Source organism: Leuciscus leuciscus (assembly GCF_965113295.1).
Source record: "Leuciscus leuciscus genome assembly, chromosome: 3".
Classification (NCBI taxonomy): domain Eukaryota; kingdom Metazoa; phylum Chordata; class Actinopteri; order Cypriniformes; family Leuciscidae; genus Leuciscus; species Leuciscus leuciscus.
Genome location: NC_138727.1, coordinates 61,097,534 through 61,117,425, shown reverse-complemented (window position 1 = coordinate 61,117,425; position 19,892 = coordinate 61,097,534). Strand labels below are relative to the sequence as shown.

Here is a 19,892-nt window from a genome sequence, read left to right as displayed (position 1 = left end):
ATATATATATATATATATATATATATAGTCTGAAGAGCATAAAAACACTGACGCTTGAATCCAAATGTGGCTTGAAATCAGTCTGTTTTTTCAGGATTGCCACTGTTCATTGGCTGTTACCTAATAAATAATTGTCAAACCAGAAAACTGGAGATTGTTCAAAACATCATGTTTAATGTTTAAACAGAAGTGCAGTATAAAAACTATAATAATCAGTAGTCAAACACTGACTGGTTAAAGGTGATTCTGCAGGTTAGTTTCCCAGTAAGATGATCACTTTGAATATAAAACACCTGATCATTGATAAACAGAGACCTGTATGACACACACACACACACACACACACACACACACACACACACACACACACACACACACACACACACACACACACACACACACACACACAGAGTAAGATCAAAGGATATAATTCTTACCTAGTAACCTCCAGACCTATTGCAGCACCTGTTTATGAAAACAAAAAGCCAATCACAGCATTTGTTTATGAAAACAAAAAACTTGGGTATAAATATTGCCAATTTGAGCCCAGCCCACAGTTCATTCTCCACAATGACAAGGAAATATAGTATTTACTACACTGCAGTGATGATGAAGAAGAAGGAACTGAGCCAGATGACCCAGTTGAAACCTCTGAAGAGGAAGATTTTACAGAGGCTGACCTAAACTTCATGGAGGCTGACACAGAGGATGAGGATTCAGAGGAGAAAGGTGGTCCTGAGAGAGAAGGCCCTGAAACATACCGCTCCAAGAACGGGGAGATACTGTGGAGTTCAATTCCACCTCCACAGACTCAAGGGAGAGCACGGGCAGAGGAGATCAGAAGAAATAGCCCTGGACCCTGTAACGCTGTCAGAGTTTTAAGTCTGCCCAGGATGAATAGAAAAGACAGCGCAAACGGACGGTAGTTCCACGAGTTTTTATATAATTCCTCTCAGTTAAATGCACTCCTCTCATACATGTCATAGAGCGAATATTAACAGGGGAAAAACACTCTGAAAACACGCTACAAATAAGAGTAGAAAGTAAACACAGTAAATTAAAAGAGCAGTCGGTAGTGCGGTCATCTCTCTCCTCTCACGAGCAATACTCTTTTTCTCACTGCGCACGCGCTCACTTGAACAGCATGCATACAATAAAGTGTCATCTTAAAGGCATATACAACATTCATGTCATGAACACTAAATTTAGGTGGCCGTTACAACCCACAAGGTGTGCCTGTGTCAGAGCTGAATATATCAAATCCACTTTTGAGCTATTTTTTCCAAGCTCCATGCAAAAAATGCTTCTTGAGATGACAAATTTAGAGGGGCAACGAGTGTTTGGTGACGAATGGTGCAATGTTGATTGGGATGAAATCCAGGCATTTATTGGTCTTCTTATTCTTGCTGGGGTTTTAAAATCTCACCATGAATCGGCATCCAGTTTATGGGATAGTGAGATGGGGATTTTTTGTACCACCATGCCCCTGAAAAAATTAAAACGGCTGACTAGGATTTTACGCTTCGATGACAAGAGGTCAAGAGCTGCAAGGAGGGAAAAGGACAAGCTGGCACCGATCAGAGAGATGTGGGAACGCTGGGTAGAAAGACTACCTCTCATGTACCGTCCTGATATCAACATAACAGTTGATGAGAGCCTGGTGGGATTCAGGGGCCGGTGCCCTTTCAAACAGTATATGCCAAAAAAAACTGCCAAATATGGCATTAAAATATGGGCAGCCTGCGATGCAAAGACGAGCTATTGTTTCAACATGCAAGTGTACACCGGAAAACCTCCAGGGATGCCACACGAGAGAAACTTGGGAAAGAGAATAGTCCTCGAAATGTCGAATGATCTTCAAGGGCATATTGTCACTTGTGACAACTTTTTTACTTCATATACTCTTGGCTCAGAGCTCCTAATGAAGAAGATAAAAATTGATAGGAACGATCCGTAGGAACAAGCCAGAGCTGCCAAGTACACTGACTAATGCAAGAGGCCGGGCTCAGTTCTCATCTCTATTCGCCTACACAGAGACACACACCATCATGTCCTACATTCCAAAGAAAAATAAAAAACGTTCTTCTCATGAGCACTGTGCACCAAGATACAGCAGTGAGTGAAAGAGAAGACAGGAAACCAGATATGATCCTGTACTACAACAGCACCAAAGGTGGAGTCGACAATCTTGACAAGGTATTTGCTACTTTGTAATTTTTTTTATTGAATAATGATGATGACATAAATGAATATATTCTTATAAATGTGTTTATACTGTATATATATATATATATAATTGCATAAAATACTTTTTTTATTTTATTCTAAGCTAAATGGCATGTAAAGAGAATTGAACTATCACTGGATGTCAGCAGTAATACTAAATATTTGTGTATACTTTTTTGTGATATTCCAGATTGTTGCAACATATACCTGTCGGAGGAAGACGGCTCGCTGGCCCATGGCCGTATTCTACAAAATGATTGATGTATCAGCCTACAACGCCTTTGTAATTTGGAGGGAAATAAATCCCAGTTGGAGACAGGGGGATAACTAGAGGAGGAGGCATTTTCTGGAGGAACTAGGAAAAGCGCTCGTGTTCCCCTTCATTCAAACAAGGCGGCACATTCCTCGCACCCAAGCCTCTCTGGATCTTATGAGGAAAGTGCAGGAATGTGATGAGGAAGCAGTTTCCTCCACGGTTGGTCCCTCTCAAGCTGGTCCCTCCCAAGCTGGTCCCTCCCGAGCTGGTGCCTCCCAAGCTGGTGCCTCCCGAGCTAGTCCCTCTCAAGCTGGTCCCTCCCGAGCTGGTCCCTCCCGAGCTGGTCCCTCCCGAGATGGTCCCTCCCGAGCTGGTGCCTCCCGAGCTGGTCCCTCTCAAGCTGGTCCCTCCCAAGCTGGTCCCTCCCGAGCTGGTTCCTCTCAAGCTGGTCCTTCCCAAGCTGGTCCCTCCCGAGCTGGTCCCTCCCGAGCTGGTCCCTCCTCCGCCAAAATAAAAAGATGCACAATGTGCTTGCCAAAAGATTTCAAAACAAGCATCATTTGCTCAAAGTGCAATATTCCAATTTGTAGGAGACACTCTGTTGTGATCTGTGACAACTGTGATCTGTAATTACAGTTAGTATGTAAATAATATGTAAATATAGTTAGGATGATATTTAAAACCCTTTTTTTATTTCTCTATTTTCCATTTACTGTTTGATAATTGTTATACTTTTGCTGTTATTTTAGTTTTATGTTCATAATTGCTGTTGCCAATGCTGTTGCTGTTCATAATTGCTGTGCTGAATAAGAGTTATTGTTCATTGAATTTTACAAAAAATAATTTTAATGAAAATGTTTATTATAAAAGGTTAAAAAATAAAAAAAATTGCATTTTTATTAAGTTAAAATTAAAACAATGGGTAACAAAATGCTTTCCATTTGTTCTCTTTCTAATGCAATGTTCAGGTTTGACTGTATTATAAAGTAAAACAGGCACTTCAAATTACCAGTTAAACCAATCAAACAAACAAAAAACTTGGCAAAAAAAAAAAAAAAAAAAAGTCTTTGATAATGTCATATTATATATTAAAATCCACAACCTGAAAAAAATAGGCAAATATGTGCAAAAACAACTAGAATTCACAAGCCCTTCTACAGAGAGCAGTAAATCCATCTAGTGGTTACAATATGATATTGCATGATAATTATGCTCACTACATCCACCAGATGGCACCAATCTGACTTCAAAAATTGTTTTCTATAGGCCAGGTCTCTACTGTAACCTGAAATACAGCATAAAAAAAAAAAAAAAAAATTTTTTTTATATATATATATATATATATATATATATAAAATGTTCTATTATATTCAATGGGAAAAAAATTGATCATAATTATTGCATAAATATTAATTATTATCATAAAATTCTCTCAAAACACCAAAGAAAAAAAGAAAAAATATTATTGAACAAAAATACATTTGATTGATTTTAATGAAAAAAATAAAAGAAAAATGATTTCAGGGGTCCGGTCACTTTTGACCACGAAGGTCCTGAGTGTGACTGGAAAACGAAGAACCTCAGAGGGTTAATTTTTCTAATTACATTATGGCCATTTCTAATTATTGCGGACTTGTTGGTAATTATTATGGTGGTTACGGCCCTAATTTAAACTACAATAACTGATTGTATTGATGAGATTTTGCATAAAAGTTCAGTTTCTGTGAATTTGAGTTAGGAAGAGTGTGTAGTAGTTGGGTAATCAAGGTAATGAAAAGTTCCATGTAAAATAATAAATATTTCATTAATTCATCTTAATTCATTCAATTGTGTCCCTTGGTGCAGTTTTTATGAGTTGTCTATCATTTTTGTACAACACCACACAGTTCTGTAATATGCGCCCTCTTTGTTTACTCTTTCGAACACATGTTTGCCGTAACGGTGGCATGGACAAGGGAATGGAAACTGATGACCCATTTGCTAGTTTTGGCATGGGTGGCATGCGTGGTTTCCCACGCTCCTTTAACACGCGAGGTCCCAGCGGGGCACTGGCCAAAAAACAGGACCCTCCAGTGACCCACGACCTGAGGGTCAGTCTAGAAGAAGTGTTCACTGGCTGCACCAAGAAGATGAAGAATGATTGCTGTCAATTAACAATCGTGGGAGGAGCGTCCGACTGTGTGACGTCACACGGTCAGATGGCTCGATTTGAGACAGGGGAAAACATATAAGGAGATAAAAAAAAAAAAAACACTGGATGGATTTTTATCATTATATGATGGTTGTGTACAGGCACTGCCAACACACATTTCAGTACAATCAACTTGTAAAAGTGCATGTACCATTATATGACCCCTTCAGGGCTGGCCCGCGGCATAGGCGGAATAGGCAAATGCTAGGGGCGCCACTCATCCATAGGGGCGCCAAAATGAGTGAACAAGTGATAAAAAATAAAATAAAAATAAAAATATTATTAAATAAAATTACTATTTTAAAACCCTAAATTTGAAATACTTCCAAATAAAGCAAAAAAAAAAACTCCACAAAAACTTAAAGGGATAGTTCACTTTGAAATTAATTTTTGGTATGTTTTAGCTTACCTCAAGGGCATCCAAGATGTAGGTGTCTTTTTTTCCGCAGTAGTTTCAATTTTTATATTTTTAGGTCAAACCGTTCTTGTCTGTCAGTCATATAATGCAGGTCTATGGTCACGGACTCAAAACACAAGCACAGAGTCCAAATTAAAACAATTCCCCGTCGTCCAAATTAAACAATTCCCCATCGTAAGTACACATTGATGGCCTAAGACACGAAACGAGCGGTTTGTGTGAGAAAACGAACAGTATTTATATAGTTTTTACCTCTTATACGCAGACATGTCCAAGTGATCTGATCTGACGTGTACGCAGACTGGTGCATAGATATATACACTAGATGTCGCCTTAAAGACATTCGTTCCAATGAACTGCCGTAGACAAGGCGACATCTAGTGTGTATATATCTATGCACCAGTTTTTTTTATTGACTGACAGACAAGAACGGTTTGACCTAAAAATATAAAAATTGAAACTACTGCGGAAAAAAAGACACCTACATCTTGGATGCCCTTGAGGTAAGCTAAAACATACCAAAAATTAATTTCAAAGTGAACTATCCCTTTAACTAAGTCCCCCGACTCCGGTCCGGCGCATCAATCTTCCCCCGCCCAGCGTGTGCGTGAGAAGCAGAGTGCGCGCGATCAGTTGTAATTTGTTGTGTTGCGTCACCTCTCGCCGCATCCAATGTAGACAGCATTGCTTTTTGTTTGAGAGCGCTTAACAGACTCAAGCCTGGTTTATACTCGACACGTCTGCACGAGCGCGAAGGTGCGTGCAGCAAACATGACATCATTGCGGTGTGGGCGGTCGTGCGCGTTGGGTTCGCAAGACCCAATTTCGCCTGGCGGTGTGCGCGACATTTTTTGTAACAAAGCGCGCGGTGCCGCATCCGAAGATGAACGACTTCGAGCCGTTAAAACATGCCACAGTTTAGTGGAAGATTGCTACCATCAACTGGAAAACAAACACTTTTGCTAGTGCTCAATGAATAGTTTGTGCATGGATGACATTTGGACGATGACATCACGGTTTTGTCCAGAGTGCTATATATAAATTAACTAAATTAATTACTTATTTACAACTAAATTAAACCATCACTGAACTTACTTAAGCTGGACTATATATGACACTATTTTCTTCTAGATTTGCTGTACAGGAGAAGCAAACGTTTTTTGCATTATTACATTATACAGTTATCACTGTAAAGCTGCCTTGAAATAATCTGTATTATAAAAAGCACTATATAAATAAAGGTGACTTGACTTGAATGCTAGATGTAATGCTCTTGCTATTTGTGTTTAGGCTGTGATGTGTATATATAGGCTAATAGTCATGAACACAATAATGGGGTGAAATGGGCTGTGATGCATGGGGCACCAGGTAAAATCTTGCCTAGGGCAGCAAATTGGTCAGGGCCGGCCCTGGACCCCTTTAAGAGTTTGTATTTTTCTAATCCTGTTCTTCTCTACTTTCTCAGGCACTTTGTGGTTGCCCAGTTAACGTTCCAACACTGGATAATCGCACGGTTAACTTAACAACTCAAGACATTTTCCGTCCCGGGATGAAACGGCGTGTCACCGGGGAGGGTCTTCCTCTTCCGAAATCCCCAGATCGTCGTGGGGACTTGATTGTCGAGTATGAGGTCAAGTTTCCCGAAAGATTAAAGTCTGCGTGAACCGGAAGTTGCAAGCGACTTTTCTTCAGTGCTGTGACGTATTTCCCAGTAAAACGGAATATTGAACAGAGTGCAGGGTTTTACTCTAGCGCTCCTCCTCTCCATCTCTCGCTCATTACAGACTAACGATTTAAAGGGAGTGGTTAAGCGTTTCCCAACCCAAGTCCTCAAACCTACGTCATCAGAGAAGGGACGCCATTCCAGACCGGAAGTAACTTTTCAGACTTTGATTAAAGATTACGACGGCAAACAAATTTTTTCTGTGTTTTAACTTGCACGGATTAATTGTTCACCACAAGACTAGTAATATGCGCTAACAAAGTAAATAGGGTCAATTTTGATTTCAGTTGGACTTTAAGCCAGAGTGCCAAGGACACTATCGCAAATGTTTTGTGGGCTTCTTGAGCCGTGTATACTGCAATGCTGGAGACATTGCCATTGGGAATTTTTGGTTTCATAGTATTTAAAGGATGAATATGAGGGAATGCTGAAATTGTCGAACTGTTATTCTGTAATGTGCTGCCAATGAGAGACTATCTGAACCAAAAACATTGCTGGACTAGACTGGTTTATGTATTTGTCATGTACATTTTTAGCTTCCTAAATTTTTAGTTTCCCCCCATTTTAGTTTCTTATCAGCAGCCTGATCCTTTGGACACCTCAGGGAAGTCTTTCTGTGAAAGCAGCCTGTACTTTTTCTGCTAATATGGTCTAATGTGACCATTTAGTGATGCCACTAAAAGTAATTTCCAATATAGAGGTGGCTCAAAGTGATGCTTGGATCCTCTCTCTTCTAAGTATGTGAAACAACACTTGATGCAGAAGTTATATGGTTAGAAACTCAAAAGCTCAAAGTCAGATAGAGGACAAAATTTGTAACAAATACTAGATTTATTTAAAATAAATGATTCAAACTACTGATATTGTGGTTCATTTCTTATGCAAAATTACATGGAACCTTTTTCTGTTTTATTACAGGTAATTTATGTTATTGTTTTTAATTGTGAAACTAAATTTGTTTATTCACAAATTCTGTGGGATACATCTGTGGGATCTTTTTGGATTGTGAGATTATGAGTTATGAATATGTTTTGAGTTTTGAATAGATTGTTTAAAATAAAATAAGATTAGAAATTTTACAGATATCACACTGCTTTAATAAAACACTTTAAGCTGAAAAACAATTGCTTTATCTTTTTTTTTTTTTTTTTTTTTTTTTTTTTTGCGTATTAAAAGTGTAACCCAGTATACAAGCCTCTAAAAATCATGGTAGTTCCTCTACCAAAGAAATGTTGCACTTAAAGAAATTTATAGATTCACATAAGTGCATTGACCGCTGTAAATATATAGCAGGTTAACTAGTGAAATTTGTAACTGAGTCGGTCATGACAGAATCACTTTTATAAGAATTGCACTTCCTTTGCTGAATATGGATGCTTGTGTCTTCACTGTTTCTTGATGGTGTTAATTTGAGTCCACAGCAAAGACATCTGAAGAACTTCCTGTACTGCTGCCTGACCTGGACAAGAATGAGAAGAGAAATAGTTTTAAACTCTGGTTAAAAAAACAAAAACACAGAACATGTCCAGGTTATTTTTCAAGAATTTAATTTTAGAGGATGAGAAATGAAAAATTAACTTAAGCCTTTAGAACCTGAAGCTAAAATAGGTGTTTCCCTTTCGAGGGAACTTGCGCTGCGTCGCTATGACAACACTTTGGGGAATCCCTTCAGCGTCAGCGCTCCTGAAGTCACATGTGCAACTTAGTCCAATCCTGATTGGTGCAACGTCATCCCATGACGTGTGCCGGTGGAATGCGGAAGCTATAAAGGGAGCCGGCATCACAGCTGCTGTCAGCTTTCTGATCTTCAGCAAGCGCTCTCTGTCTATCAGTCTTATTTGGTGTTGTCTGTCCCGTCAAAATGGCGAGTGAAAAACAACGCAGTTACAGAAAGTGTGTTCATCCCTGTACTTGCTACATTCCGGACGGGGATTCACACAATCTGTGTGTTAGTTGTTTGGGAGCAGAGCATGCTCGCTCAGCCCTCGAGGGGGTTGAATGCGAGCATTGCGAGCATTTGCCTCTTAGAACGCTTCGCTCCCGGTTTGATCAAAACGGCCAGCTCTGTGCCCCACACGGTGCGGGTCCCGTGGTTGCCGAGGCAAACCGGCGGCTTCACTCGTGGGGATCACAGATGGGTCTAGGGGAGGGGTCTGAGATGGCTTTGGCCCTTTCTCAGCCCTCACCCCCTAGTTCTAGTGCTCACGTTCGGGATCCGGAAGGCCGCATCGCTTGACACTGGACTTGTCTTCTTCTGAGGAAGTTGATGTGCTCAGTGTCGAAGGTGGTGATTTGGGTGATCTGCCAACCCAATCACCACAGTATGAGGAGCTTTTGGAGGTTATAACTCGTGCTGTGGCCAGATTAAATATTGAATGGCCGGCCGAGAAGCAGGAATCTCAAGCAAAAAGTAAACTAGATGAGCGATTTCTGCAGTCTGCACCACAACCTTCACGCCAGGGTTTACCGTTTTTTCAGGATCTCCATACTGAGGTATCGAGATCCTGGAACAAGCCATATTCAGCAAGGCTTTCCAGTCCCTCTGTTCACCATTATGCCTCCATCATAGGACAGAAACAAAACGGTTATGGTGCTATGCCTAAGATAGAGGAAACTTTGACAGCTTATCTAGCACCAGATGCTGCATCCTCATTTAAAGCCCCGGTATTGCCCTCCAAACCATGCCGTTTAACATCATCGTTGGTGGGCAAAGCGTACATGGCAGCAGGTCAGGCATGTGCCTGTTTACATACTATGGCTATTTTGCAAGCTTATCAGGCCGACCTGCTAGGTGATTTAGACAAGGGGGAGAATATCGATATTGAGGATATTAAAGAGCTGAGCAGGGCCACTGATTTATCTCTCCGCGCTACCAAGGAGACGGCTCGTGCAATCGGCCGCTCCATGGCAGCCCTGGCAGCGACGGAGAGACACTTATGGTTAAATTTATCTAGAAGAAGCAGATAGATCTTTCCTTCTCGATTCTCCGCTTGCGCCTCCTGGTCTCTTCGGCGATGCTGTCATCTCGGTCATCGAGAGATTTCAGGAGGCAAAGAAGCAAGCAGCAGCGTTCCAAAAATGTATTCCCCGTCATCAGAAATCTCATGGGGCTACTGCCAAGGGACAGCCCCAGCCATGTACATCTGGCTCCTCATACAGACAGAGGCAAAAAGAGAGTGTTGCTAATCGAGCCCCTCCACAACGATCTCAGAGCTCGAGGCAATACTCTCAACCGAAGCCCGCGAGTCAGAAAACGGATCTGAGGACCGTTATTCTGACAAAACGGGCTTCGGGAAAGCGGTCCTGATGGTCAGATCAGGCCTCTGAGGGCGCCCCCTCCGGAGGTGGAGCGAATTACACCCGCTCCTCTGCGGAGCCCTCAGGAAATCGATTTGTTAACCCTGCCGCCTTCGGCACTTCGGGGCGCAACGGTTTCCGATGAACACAATCCTCGACTTCCGCTCGTCAAGAAGAAAATAGCGGTTGTGGGGAGTTCGTTCTCTACACAGAGGTCTGTAGAAAAATTAGTTTGGTTAGTTCCTGCCGGGAATCTGCTTCAGGACACCATATATCTTCAAGATACCCCGAATTCCAGCCCCGAGAGGCTGGTTTCGCTAGCAAATTTCCTGCACGCCTGGGAAACGCTACCCAATGTATCTCAGTGCAATACCATTCACAAAGGGTACAGACTTCAGTTTGGGTCTCGTCCACCGAAATTCAAGGGAATTCTCGTAACAGTGGTAGCCCCCGAACGCGTGCAGATTATGGAGCAGGAAGTTCAGTCTCTTCTGGCGAAGGAGACCATAGATCTTATTCCTCCCGCAGAGAGAAACACCGGGTTCTACAGCCAGTATTTTAGAGTTCCAAAAAAGGATGTAGGGTTACGTCCCATTATAGATCTTCATCACTTGAACCAATCTCTGAGGAGATTCAGGTTCAAGATGCTAACGATTCCCATTATCGTGAGCCAAATCAAGTCCGAGGACTAGTTTGTCACAATAGATCTAAAGGATACGTATTTCCATATCTCCATCCTACCGGAACACAGGAATTTCCTAAGGTTCGCTTATGGGGGCAAAACGTACCAGTATCGGGTTCTTCCATTTGGCCTAGCACTATCCCCACGCACCTTCACAAAATGCATGGACACAGCCCTGGCGCCACTAAGATTGCAGGGCATAAGAGTTCTCAACTATATAGACGACTGGTTGATACTAGCTCGGTCTCAGGAAATGGCGGCACGGCATCGAGGCTGAGGCTCAACGCGAAAAAGAGCGTGCTTACTCCTGTCCAAAAGATGACATATTTAGGAGTAGTGTGGGATTCGATCACGATGCGGGCACAACTGTCTCCTGCACATATCGAATCGATTCTGGCCATGGTGTCCAGAATAAAGCTAGGCCAACGCATCACTGTAAAACAGTTCCAGAGACTGTTAGGGCTCATGGCGGCACCGTCCAACGTGATACCCTTTGGCCTGCTGCACATGAGACAACTACAGTGGTGGCTCAGAACCAAGGGGTTCTCCCCGAGGGGCAACCCTTTTCGCTTGATCAAGGTTATGCGCAGGTGCCTTCGTTCCTTGATCATGTGGAAGAAAGCTTGGTTCTTAGCCCAAGGCCCTGTGCTAGGAGCACCATGTCAGCGCAAGATATTGTCGACAGATGCATCCTGCACAGGGTGGGGAGCAGTGATGGAGGGCCGCTCAACCCAGGGTCTGTGGAAGGAACATCATCTATCCTGGCATATAAATTGTCTTGAGATGTTAGCGGTACTGCTAGCCTTAAGGCATTTTCTCCCAGACCTCAGAGGCCATCATGTTCTGGTGAGAACAGACAATACGTCGGTGGTCTCATATATAAACCATCAAGGAGGTCTGAGATCGCACCCTCTGTGCAGACTGGCACATCAGATCCTCTTATGGGATCAAGGGAAGATTCTCTCGCTGAGAGCAATCTACATTCCGGGCCCCAAGACGGTGCAGTTAATTTGGAGGAAGTTCGGCCAGGCGGACGTGGACCTATTTGCGTCTCATGAGAACTCACATTGTGGTTTTCCCTCACTTATCTAGCTCCTCTGGGACTGGATGCCATGGTACAGCCGTGGCCGAGGCTTCGGCTGTACGCATTTCCCCCGATCGCTCTGCTCCCGGGAGTTCTAGAGAAGATTCGCTAGGGCGGGGTCCAAGTCTTGTTGGTAGCCCCGTGCTGGCCGCCCCGAGTTTGGTTTTCGGACCTGATAGCCCTCCTGGACGGCCCCCCGTGGGAGGTTCCCGTCAGGAGGGACATTCTAACTCAGGACGGGGGCACAATATTTCACCCCCGGCCAGAGATGTGGAAATTGTGGGTCTGGCCCCTGAGGGGGATCAGTTCTTGAATGCTGGTCTCCACTACCTCAGTAGAGAGACCATCTTAAACTCTAGAGCTCCCTCCACAAGGAAACGATATGCTCTGAATTGGAGAATATTCACTTCATGGTGTACAGAACACCAACTGGACCCAGTTAACTGCCCAGTGGCTTCAGTGCTGGAGTTCCTGCAGGGTCGTTTCTCGGCCGGCCTTTCCCCCTCTACACTAAAGGTGTACGTGGCAGCAGTGGCTGCTTTCCATGTCCCTCTGGATGGTAGGTCACTGGGAATGCATTATCTTATTACTTGTTTCCTTCGTGGTACTCAGAGGATGAGGCCTCCGGCTCAGGTTAGAGTCCCCACTTGGGATCTAGCCGTAGTTTTAGAAGGGTTATCCTTGGCACCCTTCGAGCCTCTGGACACGGCATCAGACAAGTGCCTAGCCTTAAAAAAATTTTTTCTGCTGGCTATATTATCTCTCAAAAGAATAGGAGATTTACAGGCTTTGTCGGTTGCTCCCTCCTGTCTAGAATTTGCTCCGGGGGGAGTTAAAGCTATTCTTTACCCAAGACCCGGGTATGTACCTAAGGTGCCCACTAACGTGGTCATGCCAGTTGTCCTTCAGGCCTTCCATCCTCGTCAAGAGTAGGCGGAACAAGAGAAGCTCAGGTTGCTTTGCCCAGTTAGGGCCCTTGAGATGTATGTTAGGAAGACATTCCAGTGGTGAAAAACTGACCAGCTCTTGGTATGCTTCGGGCCCCCTAAGAAGTAACAAAACTGACCGTAAGCAGATGGATCGTTGAGGCCATCTCTATGGCTTATGAGGTGAGCGGGCTGCCCTCACCTCTGTCAGTTAGAGTTCATTCCACCCGAAGCATGGCTTCTTCAAAGGCCCTGTGGTCGGGGGCATCACTCCAAGATGTATGTGATGCGGCGGGGTGGTCCTCACCACACACCTTTGTAAGATTTTACAGCTTGGACCTTCTGGCGACTCTGGGGTCTCAAGCAATCATGTCCTGAGGTGTGCCTCATTTCACACCGGGACAGACTTCCGTTAGCATGGCAAAGTAGGCATATTGTTCCCCAAAGTGTCGTCATAGCGATGCAGCGCGAGTTCCCTCGAAAGGTAACCATGTAACCATGGTTCCCTGAGAAGGGAACAAGACGCTGCGTCCCTCTGCCATGCTTACGTACACCTGAGAGCGGCTTGCTTCAGTCATTAGAAGGCTGACAGCAGCTGTGATGCCGGCTCCCTTTATAGCTTCCGCGCGGGATGACGTTGCACCAATCAGGATTGGACTAAGTTGCACATGTGACTTCAGGAGCGCTGACGCTGGAGGGATTCCCCAAAGTGTTGTCATAGCGACGCAGCGTCTCGTTCCCTTCTCAGGGAACCATGGTTACATGAGTAACCTGAGACGTTTTCACATTTTTAGATTTTTTGACTGTACAATTCTAAAACAATGTGCTATCTTAATGTGCAAGGTGTCATCTTTTTCGGAAAAAAAGATTAGATTTCAACAAATTACTGTTATTGACCATTATTGTGTGTGGTGAGTTTGTAAATAGAATTTAAATAGAATTTAAATAGACAAAAAAATGAGAATAAATGTACAGATTTTTATTAAAAAAAAAAAAACTGAAATCATGAACGAAAGAAACGAACACTTTAAAGTTGAAAAATGAATTATAATACATATACACAAGTCTTTTTTGTGACATTGGGTGGCACAGTTTTCATTTAAGACACTTTTTTTCATACACGCACACATACACATGCACGCATTCATAGGCAGGCACACATTCACATGCTTAGATACGTGAAAGAGTAACGGCCATCCGCTTCCCAAGTTTCATTAAAAATCATCCCAATCCCCTCTTCTGCTGTCTAACACTTCTTTCGCCATGTATTTGTTTGTTTCTTTTATTTTATGCAATCCAAAACATGCCGCGCTTCGTGTCTCTCTGTTCAAATCCTTCCTTCCCGCGCTGCTGTCATTTGCAGACGGAAAGCATGAAATTACCGTAATAAGCCGTATATTGCCGAAAAGCGTATGTTGTCTACTGTCAGGGGCAATTTGAATGGTTTTGATAGTGCAAACGGTTGAAGAGTTACGGTCAAATGAATACAGCTTGCTGGTATGTGTCGGCGACGACACAGCCGGTTCTAAAGAGTTAAAGGGTTAGTTCACCCCAAAATGAAAATTAGCCCATGATTTACTCGCCCTTAAGTCATCCTAGGTGTCTATGACATTCTTCTTTCAGACGAATACAATCAGAGTTATATGAAAAAATGTCCTGGCTCTTCCAAGCTTTATAATGGCAGTGAATGGCCGTTTCGGTGAAAGAGTGACCCTTGACCTGACGCACATGAACACGGAGATAGAGCAAAACAAAACACCAGTCACAAATTAGTTTAAAAAGAGAGAAAATGAGAAAAAATGTGAGAGGAGCTTTAGTTTGTTGCCCAGCCCTGTTTGTTTGAACCGCGAGAGGCGTCAAAGCTTACGCCACTCCTACATCTACGTCATACATGCGTCACTGGTTACTCTTTTGGTGCAAGTCGACTTGCGTACGGCCGTCTGCCGGAAGCTAGTTGTTTTAGTCAATATATTTTTCTCACACAAACACGTCGCTTCACTTCAGAAGGCCTTTATTACTGTACGTACACAACATCGCCGACTTGAGCTTCCAAAGTTACCGGAAGTCATTCATTTTCAATGGAAGCTGGCTTCTCTCAGCTGCAAGGAGCGTCAAATCCATCGGCGTCGCGTTTTGAGTGACCAGATCAATCTTTCAATCAGAAAGTTGAAAGTAGCTCAACTTTATGGTAATGAGCTATGACACGGTTCAGCGGCAAGCAGCGGCAAAACGCCAGCAACCAATCAGAATATAGATGTCCTTCGCCAGAGCCGCCTTAACCTAATGTTAGGCCCCGGGGCTGAGAGGTTTTGTAGGCCCCCCATCCCCTCGATTTATAGAGTCTCATTTAAAAAAAAAAAAAGTATAATATCTAGGTAATCTACATCACAAAATGCATTAGTTTATTTTGTACCATGGTCTGGGTGAATACTCGATTCTGATTGGCTGCAGGGTGTCCATTAAAAAGGACACCTAGTAAAGGAGTTCTGGTGAAACTGACTGTTTACCGTACAAAATTAATAAATAAATGTGCTGGCTACATCAGCTGTGAGTAACCATAGCAACAGGCAGTCAAAGTATCCGTTTACAATTTATTGTATCAAAACAAAACTGAAGGGTTCTACGAGCTGAGCGGACATTAAATATCTCCGAAACCAAGTTATTGTTTATAAAAACTTTAGATTTCGATTGTAAAACTAATTAAAAAATAAACTAATGTTTTAAAAATGTGTTATGGTATAATGACCATGGTATAAGCAGGTTAATGCCCTTTGAGGTGTCCGGTATTCTCCGTTGCGCGTTGGACGGTTCACGCCTCGCCGTCGTCCATTAATACCTGACAATGGACACCTCGTCGGGCATTAACCCTTACTCGAGACCTACAAAAGTGAGTTTTTTAATATTGTTTTTAATTTTAATATTGTTATTAACATATCACTGAGCCCACTTGAGCATAAACACAAGACACTTTATTTAACAACCACACACAGCAACTAAATTTCAACTTTATGCAAATGAGAAGCGATTTTCGTGAGCAACAACCAATAGGAAAGAAGCCTTTCAGTGGAGCTTAGCTCCCGTCACCGTCTCGAGTGCAGTGCAGGCAAGACAGAAGAGTTCGAGGGCGAAGAGTTGTTGGTCTCTTTTATATCAGTTGACTGTAACTAACCACAAACATGGATATAATAAAATGATGCATGGAAAAGAAACTGTCGACAGTCTCAGTGAGTTTAATTCATACATTTATAGTTCGAGTGTTGTAGTTTTATGATGCAAGTTTAGCACTGCTGCAGTCCATTTTACAGTTTCCCCTGCATTATGTTCACTATTAGGGACAAGAAAATTGATTATTTGTCAAATTCGGATGATGATGACTTTTTGACAAGCGTCCTTGACAGGGCGGCCAAAGCTTCTTTGCAGCTCAAGTCGGCGGCGGAGTGTACGTACAGTTAACCCCCCAGAGCCGTGTGGAGCACTTTTATCATGGATGGATTATCAACAGAAACGGCCATTCACTGCCATTATAAAGCTTGGAAGAGCCAGGACATTTTTAAATATATCTCTGATTGTATTCGTCTGAAAGAAGAATGTCATAGACACCTTGGATGACTAATTTTCATTTTTGGGTGAACTAACCCTTTAATATAAAGTAGGTGAGAGATGATTTTCTGGTAGACTGCCTGTACTGATGTCTGACCTGATTATTGAGGACACAATAGACCAGGAAGATGAAGGTTCCCTGCTGGGAGTTCAAGATCAGGAAGAAGATCTCCAGCTCCTTCCAGAAACCCAGAATCCAGGAGCAACCAAGAACCACAAACTGAGCCAGTGTTTTAAATGTCATATTCCTGCAGAGAAAGATGGAGAGTTAATATATATTTATTGATTATATTGTTGTGGAAAATCTGCAATTGTCCTGTTATAAGTATGCCTTTTTGTCTGTAGAACACTTCTGTATTGTAATCAACCACACTTGAAACTTGTTTATTAAGAAAAACTCTGCAATTGTTATTGTAAAATGTTTTTTTGAGAAAGTGGTTTATAAAGAAAAACATACCACACTTAATGTTTTAAGCATTAATTAAAAAGCACAGAGAGGAACAAAACATGTATTAGAAAGAGCTTTGCTAAAGAAAGAAGATAAATGCAAGCATTACCGTCAGATGTGTTGCGGACGAAGCGCAGAATGCAACAAAGAAGAAAAGTCTGAAGAAGGAAGACTAAGAGGCGAAAGGCGAAAGACAGGTCTGAAATGAATTCCCAGAACTCATGACACCTCAAGACTTAGGATTGGATAAATTGTCTGTAAGAGACTGATCATTTATGAGGGGATTTCCAAAGATGACGACCTCAAGAAATCAGATGGTCTATAAAAGGCTGAAAGGAGAAGATGAAGGCAGACGCTGATTCTTAATGGCCTCTCCGGTGTTACAACGCTTGTAAACGATTTACTCTTGATGTTGTTTTGTCTTGTTTTTTATATATTAGTACTTTATATGTAAACTAATTAACCTGTAGATAATAAAACTATATTTAATTGAAACTAAGAAACTCGTTTGCTAGTCTCGCCTGCCAAAAGTCTTTGATTTCTATAAAAGTGAGCTGAACAGACCATGAAGAAGTCTTCTGACCTGTGGATTGTGAGTATGAAAATTCAGATGCTTATGATTTAGGACACATTTGACTTTACCTAACCTGAGAATAATCAAAATAAGGTTAAAGGTGTCTAGAAATATGCAGCATATAACAATATACACATTTTATGGAGTGTTCAAATCATATTGTTTGTTACTTGGTTCGTTTCATATGTGAAACTTCAGCGTTCAGATTTTTCAAGGTGGAGGTCAGACTGATGATGATGTAGATGAAGAGAATCATGTTTAACTGCACAGTAAGAGAAACAACAGTAATTAATCTTTAATCACTTTTCCTTTTAATACAAAGTCATGATGAGAAATGTGCTTACTGCTAGTATGACGCAAACAGGTCCCTGAAAACTCCAGTTAAAGCCTTCATCCATTTTAATCCAGCACCTGTTTAGAGGAAGAAAACTAATTAAATGAACAAACATGAAGGATGAAGGTGTTGATCTCTGAGTCGTTCAAACTAAACTCACTGTTCACTTCCGTAGCCTTCAGGATACACCCCAGCAGACACGGCCACCACAACCAGAGCAACCGTATATCCAATCACACACAGGAATCCACTCCTAAGCACCCCCCTCCTTTTGGAGCTGATCTGTGATAGCTTCTTCACACAGATGAAGAGCAGCACAGCTTCAATGAACATCCACACAAAGCCGGAGAGAAAGAGGAAGTGCAGCACACCTGATATCACGGCACACAACACCTGGAGATCATGAGAGACGGTTATGATGATTCTCAGTGAGACTGTGCTGAGCTGTAGGGCTCCTTCATCATTCTCACCTGATGACGGCGTATGAGTCTCAGGAACTGTTGTGTGAGCAGGAACAGAAGGTGAGCCAACAGAAGACTCACACAGAGGTTGATTCGAGCCACATTATTCACTCCAGGACTCCACTGACAAAGGGCAAAGGTCAACAGGGCCAAACTGAAGAACACCAGCCCCACGATCACACACACCAAATTCAACACGTCCAGCTTTGAGTCGCTCTGAGGAAACATGTCAGAGTACATGAGTGCCAAATCTGTGCTGTTCTTCAATGCTCACTATAAATGTTCTCGTACCTCTGATGGGCGCTTGGTTTGCATGATGACAGCGAATGTGGACAGATGAACACAGGAACACACAGTGTAGCTGCTGTTGGTCTTTAAAACAGAACAACCATCTACAATCCACTCGCTGATATTCCAGTACACACAGTACAGAGAACCGTCGGGGTCAAACTCCTGCAAAAAGAAGAAAGAACATGCAGAAAATAGTATAACACTGAATATTAGATGCTTTCAGATGTTCATCAGTTCTCAGGTTGGACAAAAACACATTTCAGTCTCTCACGCTGATGTGTTTGAAGGTGAAGTTGATTGGTTTGGTGAGTTTAGCGTTGGTGGTTTTGAGAAGAGTAACTGAGATCACAGTGGACATCATGGTTTTAATCGTGTCATTTGATGTGTTGAAGAAGTCTGGCTTCAGTAGATTCTCCATTGTGTTATAACTCATGAAAGCCACAGCAGCTGATCCTGTGTGACAGAAACAGAAGAAACTTGTATTTAACAAATGAAAACCTTTAGTTAAATGTGGTTTAGTGATATATCTTCTAAAAATGTTTTATTAAAAATGTTGTATTAAAACATATCTCACATACTTGTTTCATTGTTGTTCTTGGCGATCCCAATGAGATCGATGTCCACAGAACAATTTGTCGTGACAAGCCGAGGGATTTTATCTAAGGTGACACTGGGTCCAACCATGAAGACTGTAACCTCTGATTTAGAAAATAAGCAGTTATGTTTTGTTTTTTGTTTTTATTAAAGTTGATTCAATCTGCACAAATGTGCAAAAAACAAAACGATAAAAAGACTAAAATAAAATAACTACTTCATCTAATTACTAGTTTGAACTAATCAGTTAACTTTGTACACAGCAAAATCCCCCGAGTTAAATTAAGTCAAGCTGGTAATGCTGTTTGTGGAGTTGTTTAATCCTCTTCTGCTGAGATCTTAAGAGATGTAATGTCTTCTTTATCTTTAGTTGATTCATCTTAGGGTACGTTTACACGACAACGATACGCTTAAAACTCAGAAGTGTTTCCTTTGAGTTTTCAAAACTTTGCATTTTTAGGCACCCAAACTGACTCTTTGTTGTCGGGGAAACGAATGGCCAAAACTTATAAAAAGTTTTACGTTTTTAGTTGAAAACGGTGTCGTGTAAACAGACCCTAAGGCTGTGGCTACTTAATTATCTCATTAACTTTAACACTTTTAACACTCTTTAGATTGGGACAATATGTACTCTGAGCAGTGTTGATTTAACACTGGGGATTTTGCTGTGTGCCTGTAACGTTGTAGTAATCATGAAGACATTGATTAGCTTGTTCAGGTGTGTTTGATTAGGCTTGGAGCTAAACTCCAGGAAAGTGGATCTCGTGGTCCAGAGTTGAGAACCCCT

The 19,892-nt window shown here is 42.2% G+C and overlaps 2 protein-coding genes and 1 long non-coding RNA gene across 4 annotated transcripts in view; 2 read left to right on the top strand and 1 right to left on the bottom strand.

The window, feature by feature from the left end:
- LOC309493647 (uncharacterized protein) overlaps positions 1–19,892 on the bottom strand; it is a 379,124-nt gene that overhangs the window by 89,976 nt on the left and 269,256 nt on the right. The window contains exons 9-17 of one of the 2 annotated variants that reach the window (XM_082162831.1): positions 19,090–19,209; positions 18,783–18,964; positions 18,512–18,673; positions 18,230–18,436; positions 17,920–18,152; positions 17,770–17,836; positions 17,596–17,687; positions 16,501–16,651; positions 7,627–8,273 (exon numbers count right to left, since the gene is read on the bottom strand). In XM_082162831.1, the coding sequence (XP_082018957.1) occupies positions 8,109–8,273; positions 16,501–16,651; positions 17,596–17,687; positions 17,770–17,836; positions 17,920–18,152; positions 18,230–18,436; positions 18,512–18,673; positions 18,783–18,964; positions 19,090–19,209 (1,379 nt within the window). In that variant the 3' untranslated portion in view covers positions 7,627–8,108. Of the gene's footprint in view, positions 1–7,626; positions 8,274–16,500; positions 16,652–17,595; positions 17,688–17,769; positions 17,837–17,919; positions 18,153–18,229; positions 18,437–18,511; positions 18,674–18,782; positions 18,965–19,089; positions 19,210–19,892 lie in introns of those variants that run through there. The other variant, XM_082162830.1, reaches the window with a different exon arrangement.
- Positions 5,511–7,999, top strand: LOC309493973. The gene is made up of 2 exons (XR_014204151.1): positions 5,511–6,744; positions 7,114–7,999. It is a non-coding gene; the product is annotated as an uncharacterized lncRNA (long non-coding RNA).
- Positions 8,288–16,436, top strand: LOC309493786 (uncharacterized protein). The gene is made up of 2 exons (XM_082163031.1): positions 8,288–15,165; positions 15,839–16,436. Exon 1 carries the CDS (start codon positions 11,848–11,850, stop codon positions 12,808–12,810), a length of 963 nt encoding a protein of 320 aa, XP_082019157.1. The 5' UTR covers positions 8,288–11,847; the 3' UTR covers positions 12,811–15,165; positions 15,839–16,436.

What these genes read in the sequence shown, in the direction of transcription:
- LOC309493786 (XM_082163031.1), top strand. Translation starts at nt 11,848, where the DNA reads ATGAGAACTCACATTGTGGTTTTCCCTCACTTATCTAGCTCCTCTGGG.